Source organism: Salmo salar, chromosome ssa22, assembly GCF_905237065.1.
Source record: "Salmo salar chromosome ssa22, Ssal_v3.1, whole genome shotgun sequence".
Taxonomy (NCBI): Eukaryota; Metazoa; Chordata; class Actinopteri; order Salmoniformes; family Salmonidae; genus Salmo; species Salmo salar.
The window spans coordinates 24,999,278-25,010,211 of NC_059463.1; the positions used below are offsets into that span (position 1 = coordinate 24,999,278).

The 10,934-nt window shown below is 43.7% G+C and overlaps 1 protein-coding gene across 1 annotated transcript; it reads right to left on the bottom strand.

Moving 5' to 3' along the window:
• Positions 1-1,962: 1,962 nt before the first annotated feature.
• On the bottom strand, positions 1,963-9,394 carry errfi (ERBB receptor feedback inhibitor 1). Its single transcript, NM_001173711.1, is given in 4 exon segments — positions 1,963-5,047; positions 5,507-5,589; positions 6,188-6,388; positions 9,146-9,394. Coding segments are annotated over 3 exon segments (1,368 nt in total). The 5' UTR covers positions 6,340-6,388; positions 9,146-9,394; the 3' UTR covers positions 1,963-3,914.
• Positions 9,395-10,934: the final 1,540 nt, after the last annotated feature.

A 10,934-nucleotide genomic window follows, 5' to 3' on the forward strand; every position in this document is an offset into this window, starting at 1 on the left:
TGTTTTGGTCACTTTTGAATGCTGGCGGTGCTTTCACTCTAGTGGTAGCATGAGACGGAGTCTACAACCCACACAAGTGGCTCAGGTAGTGCAGCTCATACAGGATGGCACATCAATGCGAGCTGTGGCAAGAAGGTTTGCTGTGTCTATCAGCATAGTGTCCAGAGCATGGAGGCGCTACCAGGAGACAGGCCAGTACATCAGGAGACGTGGAGGAGGCCGTAGGAGGGCAACAACCCAGCAGCAGGACCGCTACCTCCGCCTTTGTGCATGGAGGAGCAGGAGGAGCACTGCCAGAGCCCTGCAAAATGACCTCCAGCAGGCCACAAATGTGCATGTGTCTGCTCAAATGGTCAGAAACAGACTCCATGAGGGTGGTATGAGGGCCCGACGTCCACAGGTGGGGGTTGTGCTTACAGCCCAACACCGTGCAGGACGTTTGGCATTTGCCAGAGAACACCAAGATTGGCAAATTCGCCACTGGCGCCCTGTGCTCTTCACAGATGAAAGCAGGTTCACACTGAGCACGTGACAGACGTGACAGAGTCTGGAGACGCCGTGGAGAACGTTCTGCTGCCTGCAACATCCTCCAGCATGACCGGTTTGGCGGTAGGTCAGTCATGGTGTGGGGTGGCATTTCTTTGGGGGGCCGCACAGCCCTCCATGTGCTCGCCAGAGGTAGCCTGACTGCCATTAGGTACCGAGATGAGATCCTCAGACCCCTCGTGAGACCATATGCTGGTGCGGTTGGCCCTGGGTTCCTCCTAATGCAAGACAATGCTAGACCTCATGTGGCTGGAGTGTGTCAGCAGTTCCTGCAAGAGGAAGGCATTGATGCTATGGACTGGCCCGCCCGTTCCCCAGACCTGAATCCAATTGAGCACATCTGGGACATCATGTCTCGCTCCATCCACCAACGCCACGTTGCACCACAGACTGTCCAGGAGTTGGCGGATGCTTTAGTCCAGGTCTGGGAGGAGATCCCTCAGGAGACCATCCGCCACCTCATCAGGAGCATGCCCATGCGTTGTAGGGAGGTCATACAGGCACGTGGAGGCCACACACACTACTGAGCCTCATTTTGACTTGTTTTAAGGACATTACATCAAAGTTTGATCAGCCTGTAGTGTGGTTTTCCACTTTAATTTTGAGTGTGACTCCAAATCCAGACCTCCATGGGTTGATAAATTGGATTTCCATTGATTATTTTTGTGTGATTTTGTTGTCAGCACATTCAACTATGTAAAGAAAAAAGTATTTAATAAGATTATTTCTTTCATTCAGATCTAGGATGTGTTGTCTAAGTGTTCCCTTTATTTTTTTGAGCAGTATATTTGGATTTGTTTATCATTTTTTGGATTACATGATTCCATATGTGTTATTTCATAGTTTTGATGTCTTCACTATTATTCTACAATGTAAAAAAATAGTAAAAATAAAGAAAAACCCTTGAATGAGTAGGTGTGTCCAAACTTTTGACTGGTACTGTACAGTTAAGTATTATTTGCAGTTGTCACTATGACAATGAACACAGTGAATGGTCTTGTATTACCACCGTATTAATAGGCCTAAAGCATGAACTGGGATGCATTGATCAGTTGATTGACAGGTGTCTTATAAATTATTGACTGCACTGACAAATATTTTCAAATAAAATAACTGTTCCAGTCATCATTCAAGCTATGGACTCCCGAAGTGAAACATGAAGCACTGAAGACCTGAGCCACCAGGACATCTAGCCTCTGAGTTGCTCAACAGGTAGCCAGGGGGGAAAGAGTCATTCTTTCAACCAGGAAGGGGAAGGTAATGTATACCTGTCTAAGTAACTCTGCTTTGTGTTTGGACTGCAGCCAACTGTAAATGAGGCACTGCTTAAGGGTGTGATAAAACAGGCCCAACAGCTGAATCAGAGTTCATCTCACACCATTCAACGCATGCAACTAACAGAATACAGAAGACCGATTCATAAATAAGTCATTTTATTTTCTCCTTTAAAAGACTGATACATTGATCAACTATTCATAATGACAACTGGAATTATGTTAAATACTGACACAGCATAGGGTTCTTTACTTCCAGTGCATTAGTTTCACCACAGCAGATAATGTCAATTCTCAATTAACTAAAGTCTTCATTTGATTTCATTGTTTCCGATAAGACATGGTAATAGGTTAAGGTTAAATAACAGTGTACTATGTAAACAATTTCTTATACATTAAATATAAAAACATGGCCTCTGCTAGGTTTCTCTTCACGTTGCCCTGGAGGGAAAATATACTGAAGTGACCATTTGACTTTAGAGCTAATCTGATATGGATTGGAACACCATGTTTTATGTCGAGGATTACTTCCACACACTTGCTACATTTACTATGTCATCACGATGGTTCTTGAATAATCTATAACAATAAAATCTATATTGTTTCCTGGCCGCCAGCAGCCAAAGTCTCTGGACTACACCCACGGCAATCATGTCAGGCAGGAATGCACGAGCAGAACAGGAAAGTCTGTCAAGTAGGTAAGCCTGACGCAGTCTGCATAATATAGGTCTATGTATTCACGTGTGCCCAACATTTGTGATCCATGATCACTTGTGTATATATAATGAAAGGTCTGATTGTGTTTCAAATTCTAAAACGTGGTAAATTGACTGAGTGAAGTAGTGGTTTTGATTGTCATAAGGGATTGAGAAATATTTGGCAATGTTTCAGTTATAATTTTTATTCTTCAATTCTAATTCTTTTAGGATTACAGTCCACAAAATGTTGAGTAATATGTTGATTTGTATTCTGGGAGGTTGTATTGAAGGCAGTTAGTTCCACACATTGACTCACAGCTTGACCAACTACTGAGCTCCCCACAGTTTGATACAATTCAGTTGAGAAAATCATATGTTCAACAGGAACATTGTGCAACAAAAATTCTGGAGAATGAAAGTAATATAGGGGTTAGGGAGGATACACTTTGCAACCATGTATTTGGAAGCAGTGATGAAAACAGGCAGAGAACAGTAACAAATATTGTTAACCTAATTTTCTACAATATGGTAGAAAAGTCACACAAAAACAGCAGAGAAAACAAACACTTGCACCACGTACACACATGCTTAACAAAGTACAAGCTGCACTAGACATTCCATTGGATACATGCATACCAATATTCCACTCCCCCCACTGGTACAGAGTTGTACATCCAGTGAGGGAAACAGAAACACACTGCCATCCATAAATATAGTGGCCTGATTAAGACTGAAATATCAACAAGGCAGGACATGTGCATTCCCATTTTCATGCTTATACAAAATAGGAGTTAGGGTGGGGATGTAGGTGGAGAATCCTTCATTTAAAGTGTTTAAATACATTGGGCTCTTTAGACTTCATGGATGCAACACAAGATAATAATTGCTTTACTGACCCTTTGTCCCTAAGTTCTGAGACACACAAGCAATATCAAAACACAATATACACACACACACACACACACACACACACACACACACACACACCCTCACAAAATGTCCTCTACCTGTGAGACACACAACACTGAGAACATGAGGCACAAGTCCTGCTTATACCCTAAAACTGAACCACTGTATCAGCAAAACATTTACTCAATGTACTGGCAAATCATATAAAAAATAATCACTCCAAAATTGTTAAATATCACCCCCCCACACACACAATAGTTAGACAACGTTTAGCTCATGTGTTTTGATTGCAATTTCAAATGTCCCAGTAACTCTAAATGGTATGTCAAAAACCCTATGTTTTTAGAATACTGAGGTAAAACTACCAACGTCGTCAGTGTTAAAGCAGCAGTAAACGTTTGAAGGCTTCAGTGTCCTGAGGCACTTTGTGCCCAGAGGTTGTTTGCTCATGTCCAGTGGAGTCTTTCCCTAACTTCTCTCCTCCAGCTCAAACTAAATCCACCTGTGCTTTCCTCCTGGTCTGACAATCCCACTCTGGGTCTGAAGCCCCTCTACTGCGACCTGCCGGGCAGTCCATATCCCGGATGAACTTCTCCAGGTAAGGTTTGTCTAGGTAGGCAGGCCTCTGTGGAAGCAGGAAGTAGTGTGTGGTGCTGGCCTTCATGCCATTCTCCATGACTGGCAGGATGCAGGGAGACCCCTCGCTGTTCTGCCTCTGTAAACCCCGCCTCACGTACTTAGGGTCTGGGGCAAAGCTCTGCGTGGGAGGCATAACACCGTTGAGGTACGAGGGGAGGCTCTTGGGGCTTGGGGTACGGGAGCTGCCTTGAGACAACAAAGGGTCCCTGGGGGGAACCTTGGGGGGCTTGTCCTCGTCACTGTAGGCCCCAGAGGACACCTCGGCTGACCAGCGGCGGTAGTCTGCAGTCTTGATGGGTCGTGGCGGGATGGGCACGCGGGGGGGCACCTCTGGTTTGTCCATGCCCTGAGTGTGGCGGTGGTGACAGGGCAGGCGCAGCAACGTGGGCTTGTTGAAGGAGCCAGCAGGGCCGGAATGAGAGCGTCGCAGCTTCCTCTGGGCTCGGTCCTGCTGTCTGGGACACACTGGTTGCTCCGATGGCTGTTGCTCTACCTGCTCCAATCTTTGTTGCTGCTCCTGTTGTCGCTGCTGTGCCTGTATCCGCTGCTGCTCCTGCCGTTCCAGTGGTCTCTGCTGCCCCACTGGCCCCTCAAAGTAGGCATAGTTAATCTGTCCACAGTGCCTGAAGCTCCTGCGGCTGGGGGCTCCGTAGCGGGAGGCAGAGGGTTTAGGGGGACACTGCTCAGGAACCAAGCAACGGCTGTCATCTGAACTGGTGAAGAACTCTACCTCATTGTCCATGGCCTGGTCAGGGGAAAGGTCTCCCCGCCCAGGGAGAGGGGGCAGGGGCTTGGCCCCCCGGCTAGGTGTGTTTGGGGGACTGCAGCGTTCGTACACAGACAACCTCTGGAAGGACGGGACCACCTGGTCATCCTCAGCAGGGCTAGTGGTGGAGGGCTCAGCACTGGATGACAGGGACAGATGGGTGGGACGGGACTTCTTTGAGGGTAACCGCTGTGCACCAGGGCTATGTTTGTGTCCTGCAGAGGTAGAGAGGAGAGACAGTGATTAGAAAACCAATTAGATATCAATATTGACATTTGGTAAAGACCAGAGAACAATTACAACCATAGTACATCACTAATTAACTTTCACCAGGCTCCCAGCAGGGTATCTAGGTTAAAAGGTTCCTGAGAGAGTGGAGGTCAACAGAGGCACACCTCAATTACTTGAAAGCAGTTCTCCTCTCAGAGTTTTGTTAAACATTCCCCAGGATATATTTAGAGCAGGTCAGGCCCTTGGCAGCCATTCTGGCTTTCTATTCTTATAGAAACAGGAAAACCTCCCAGTAAACATTGACCAGTTGGCTCAGAGGCATAGTATTAAATCCCTCCTTGTAAGGCTGTGTATAAGGCAGAGGGCAAAAGGAAGGATTGTGGGTGTAAGTGGTGGTTGGTAACATAAAAATAGAATCTTCAGTGGCTGGGTCCAGTACTTACTCTCAGAATTGAGCGATGGTGGCACCTGCTGCTGAAACTGAAAGTTGTATTCCGTGGGTGCTGCATCCATACTGAAGTACAAACTGTAAAATGACATGACGCACATTGTTGAGTAATTGTCCAATCTGCATGTAGTTAAAATAATTCCAACCATCCCTGCAGGAATACCCTTGGTAAAATATTAACTGGAATAAAAATCATATTCTAGTAACAGGGGACAGATGTGAGTAGGGTTGGGTAGGCTACATTCTAAACGGTATCGTTACATTTACTAGTTGCCTGTCCAGAATTGTAATCAGTACATATCTTTTGGATTACCCAAACTCAGTAACAATCAGATTACTTTCAGTTACTTTCCATCAAACACTTTGGTGTGTCATCATAGTGTTGCCTGACTTGTAATCAGACTCGCTCAGGTTTAACAAACTTATGATTCTTTTCAATGCAGAATTTAATGTCATTGGGAAAACGGAAAGGCGTCAATGTATTTTTTGGCAAACATCCTTTTTGAATTGAAAGGTAAGCCAAGAAGTAATCTAGTTTTTCAAAAGTATCTGTAATCTGATTCTAATATTTTTTGCTGGTAACATAACTGATTAGATCGATTTTTTGTTGTAATGAGATTACATGTAACTGAATACATGTCAGCAGTTACTCCAACCCTGCATACAGCAGACTTACTTGTCCAGCTCATGGTGGTGGCTCCATGAGGGCTTGGCTCCAGCCATGCTGAGACAGTGACTGGCCCGCAGGAAGGGGCTGTCTGTGGGTAAACAGATCTCCTGGGCAGTCAGGCCCGCTGTGGACATGCTCCACGCACAATCGGGTCGCATCAAAGCCAGGAAACGCTCGGCTAGCCCCGGCTGGCTACTGCTGTTGGACCTGAAACACAGCCAAGACACAGGAACATGAGTGAAAGTGAAGAGGGTCCGAGGCAGGAGCCAGTTCTAAAAGTACGATTAGATATGACCCATTATGCTCATTGACAAATTTCCACCAACATGAGACACAATCCTCTGATGACGAGTGTCCTCTGGTGTTGTATTTTGCATTGAATAACGGAACCTAAAAGCTTTCTCCATATAGTAGAAAGAAATCCTGACGGGAGCCAAAAGAGATGCCCCTCCTCCTCCTTTCTAGAGCTGCTAGCCTGCTCTCTCTGACTAATTAAAGAGCTGTGGCCTTGTGCCTCACACTCCGGTAGTGGTTTTCAAAAAGAACATAGAGAAACATTATCCTTGGCTCCTCTTGCTGTGGAATGACAAATGTTCAGTTTGATGGGACTTGTAGACACCTGTGCCCCTACACACCATCAGGACAGAGAGCGCTATGTCACAATGCTTGCTACAGACAACATGTACATCCTATTCACAGTACAGACACACTACAAAAACAATACTCATTTTCTCACGCTGAGGAAACAGAACACAAGAGGAAAACCGCTAGTGACATGAATGTTCTTGTTAAACATACTATCAGGTATACCACAGTTCATCATACAACAGGTATAATGTGTTTGGATGAGGCTATAATGCCCTGCAAGACTTAGAAACATGTATACTCACATAAAATGTCTTAGTATCATGTAATAATGACGTCTAGCCTAAACAGCAATTTACAGTTGGTTCAAAAACTGCAGCGTCGAAATACGATATGATAAGCCTTTTAATAATAGATCATTACTACAAGCATTATACCTATTGGCTTTAAGTAAAGTGTTAGTCATACATCTTCCTACTGGATTTTATGTCAGTTAGAAAGAAAAAAGGCTGAATTTTAAACTAAACCGAAAACACTGACAGCGTCTTTATACAACAGCAGTGTTGATTGTGCCGCAGTAGGCAGGTATAGTTGACTGCAGATATCTTTTAGACAGGACTGTTCCTGTAACCAGAGATATGCCTGGTGTTGCAAGCACTCCCCATGTCAGATGACCTGGATGTCCGTGTCATGTCTAATGTGTGTCAGGGCTGAGTTGACAATGAGTTGACAAAATAATTGTGATGCTTTGTTTTACAGATGTGCCAAAATTCAGGCATATCTGATCTCACATACCCTGCAAAGTAGTCTTCTCTTGCTTTCTTGATGTGCTAATTTAAATGGCACCATTTGGAACAGCAGCACATTAAGGAATGTTCCAATGTATACAGTCTTCAGGAGAACATTCATCCCAGGTCAGACTAGTAATAGCCAGTAATTGTCATGCCTACAAAACACCCTGACGTTTTTTTTTGTATGGACCATAGACATGTGACATTCATTTTAATTAGGATCCTGTGGCCAGAAGAGGGGAATGAGTGCATCACACCATAGCCCCCGACTTCCTTTGAGTAGAGTGGCAACATGTGGGCTAGACCTGACCTGGGGGGGGGGGGGTCATCTCTGCCCAAATGTCAGAGACCACAACTTCACAGAAGTCTATGCCGCGTAGAGCAGTTCATCCAATGTGTTTTCTGCATGGCCAGAACAATGTACTGTATATCTATCTTCAACCATTAATCATCAGGATGTGGGGACACATCCATGGTATGTTAAGACCCTAGCAGGTCTAGAGAATGGATAGATTGATGTGTTGCCCAGACTGCTGGTCATTCAGAAACAAAGTTCTGGAACCACAGAATGCCCAGGATGTCAGCTGGGGCAAAACTGTCCAGCATGGCATCTCTCCATCCCTTGTCTAGGGCCCTGGATTTGATTCGGAGGGGATAGGAAGCAACTTGATCCTCAATAATAAACACCTAGGGGCTTGAGCTTCCTCTGGCAAGAGGTGCAAAAATAGTTAATACAGGCAGCGGTTAACCATAGTTTACATTGAGTGTATTTAGAGGCAACAGGAGTAAACAAATGGGTAGTTAGAGAAAATAATGAATGGGAACGTTGCAGGCAATTTTTTTCAGAGAAAATATAAATTTTTGTTGTTGTGTGGGAAGACGTGTGGTAATCACATTTGTGATGATGACAATCTGACCATCTCTATTTGACATGCATAGCCTACTAGAAGAATACCAAGACCTAGAGTTCAGCACAGTCACTCCAGGCCAAGAGGTATGGTGTTACACACCATGTAGCTACACACCAACAATATTAACCCCTTTGTGCAAGTCTGATACCATATTTTTCCTCGCACTGTGCTACTTTTGTCCAAAGCTCTATGTAATTGGGTGCCATTTCGAACATACCTTACTACAGCTCGTGACACATTGGGCACAGCAACACGTATAAGTTCACACCCCACTTATAACACCCCTGCAGCGGTTTCCGAGCAACCATACTCGCTCTACCTGTGCTACAAGCAAACAGCGCGCACACCCCATCGCTATACAGGATCGATTGTAAGAGCTTTCCAAGGTGACCCACTCCATAATATACGTTTCAAATAAGGATCCCTCTGATCTTGATTCTTATGGCATTAATATGTTCATATTTACCATACAAGGAGAAAAACTTGTTCCAACTTTAAATTGCTTACTGTGTAACATATTGACTTAAAATGAGAGGCATAATAAAGACATAATAACAGGGGATACAATGTATCGGCTGGAATATAACAGGGACTGAATCAATCACTGCTGTCGTCATCAACACACCAAAAAATAATAATAGCTACATGTCACGTCAAACCAAGTTTTTAGAGCTCACCTTACAACCTCGCAGTTTTCACATCCGCTGTCACTTCTCCAACCGTTGAGAATCCTCTATTGCCGACAGTTCTAGCTCCCCTGTTTTGCTGTCGACATTAGTTTGGCCAATCTAGAGGCTTCAGTCTTATATGGCACTGAGCCGAAATAAAGGACAGCACATTTGCCACTATAACTAGTGTGTTCTGGGAGAATTCTCAATACTATTGTTGTGAGCGATGTTCTTTTAAGCTCCACCACGCAACACAAGAACACTCTGACTCCGCCTTTCACTCAGCTCTTAAAGACATAGCTTTCAATTTAGAGGCTTGTATACACAGCACCTGCACAGTAGACTACATTTATGAATATTTTATGGTTTCACTTTACATTAATAATGTATACTTAAAAGGATTTATAGGGGGTTTATATGTGTTTTACAGGCTACACTAGGAATAATAGATGTGCATGTATTTTATGAAGATGTAATAAACAGTTGGTAAACATTGGTAGAAATTGTGTCATTGCTTTATTGTACAATAGGCTATGATACATTATCATCTGATATAACACAAGTCAGTTTTATCTACAGTACTTGAGTGTTGCACATTGTATATTGGGTGTTGCAGTGTTTTAATTGTTTCAGATTATGCAGGGAGTACGTGTTTATAGTGCTTATCAATAACAAATAAACACAGCACACATTGTTGCATTTGGAGACCATAGTCCTACACTCGTGTATTAGTTGGACTGGAGAGAGGGGAATATATATTTTGTACAGTAAGTTCACTAAACTGCATGTTGTTTTACAGCATAAAGATAAGGTCATGTCTGTTAGATACTCAGGTACGGATTTAACAAGCTGTTCTGGACTCACAGCCTCCTGTGGCGCCACAGTGGCTGGGCAGAGAGAGGTTGTTTGAGGACCCTAGACTGAAATTGAACCTGTCTGAACACAAATGCATTCAGAGAATACGACACACACATACATATATCCATTACAGAAAAACCCACATGATTTCACATATGGAAAAATCACACGAATCATCAGGTGAAAACATGTTTTTGGAACACTTCACATGTGATCACATGTTTTCGGATGTGTTGTTTCATGTTATTACATGTTGCTTTACATGTTGTCACATGTTATCACATTAACTTCACATAAGATCACGTGATCACATGAAAACATTTGGCGTAAGGGATATCTCTGTTAGTTACACTGTGTAGGTACCATTACCTCCATCAACACTGTTGAAGCTGTGCTTTATCGTTTCCACATAGACTCAGTAGAATAGACACAATTCATGTAAAACACTCACACACAAGGCTGAAGGGAGACAGAGAGAAGGAGCGAAATGGAGTGGGTAATGGGGATGGCTCCAGGGGAGATAACAAGGCAGGCACAGCAAACACACAACAGAAACACTCTAATCTCTGCAGTATATTCTCTTGCATGGTAACTGAATGGTGCCCACATTGTCTGGCTACTGCTCCTTATCTGATCTCTGTGGGACATTTTTGTTTACCTGGGACCTGCTCTGTGTTCGTCAGAAGTGGCTGGGCAGCTCGGATGACGGAACAACAGTCTTTATAGACTTTACTCTGGTCATAAAGTCCCATGCCAGTCACTCAAGTCTGACACTATAGAGTCAAATTAGATGTGAATGAATTATAATGGACTTGTTCCATTGTACTGGAAAATGACACTATGACTTCATGACACTGTTTATGTATTACACAATTATTACACTGTATCAAAACCCTTCAACAGATGTGTATTTAGCATTACTTATTTACTTTATAAAATG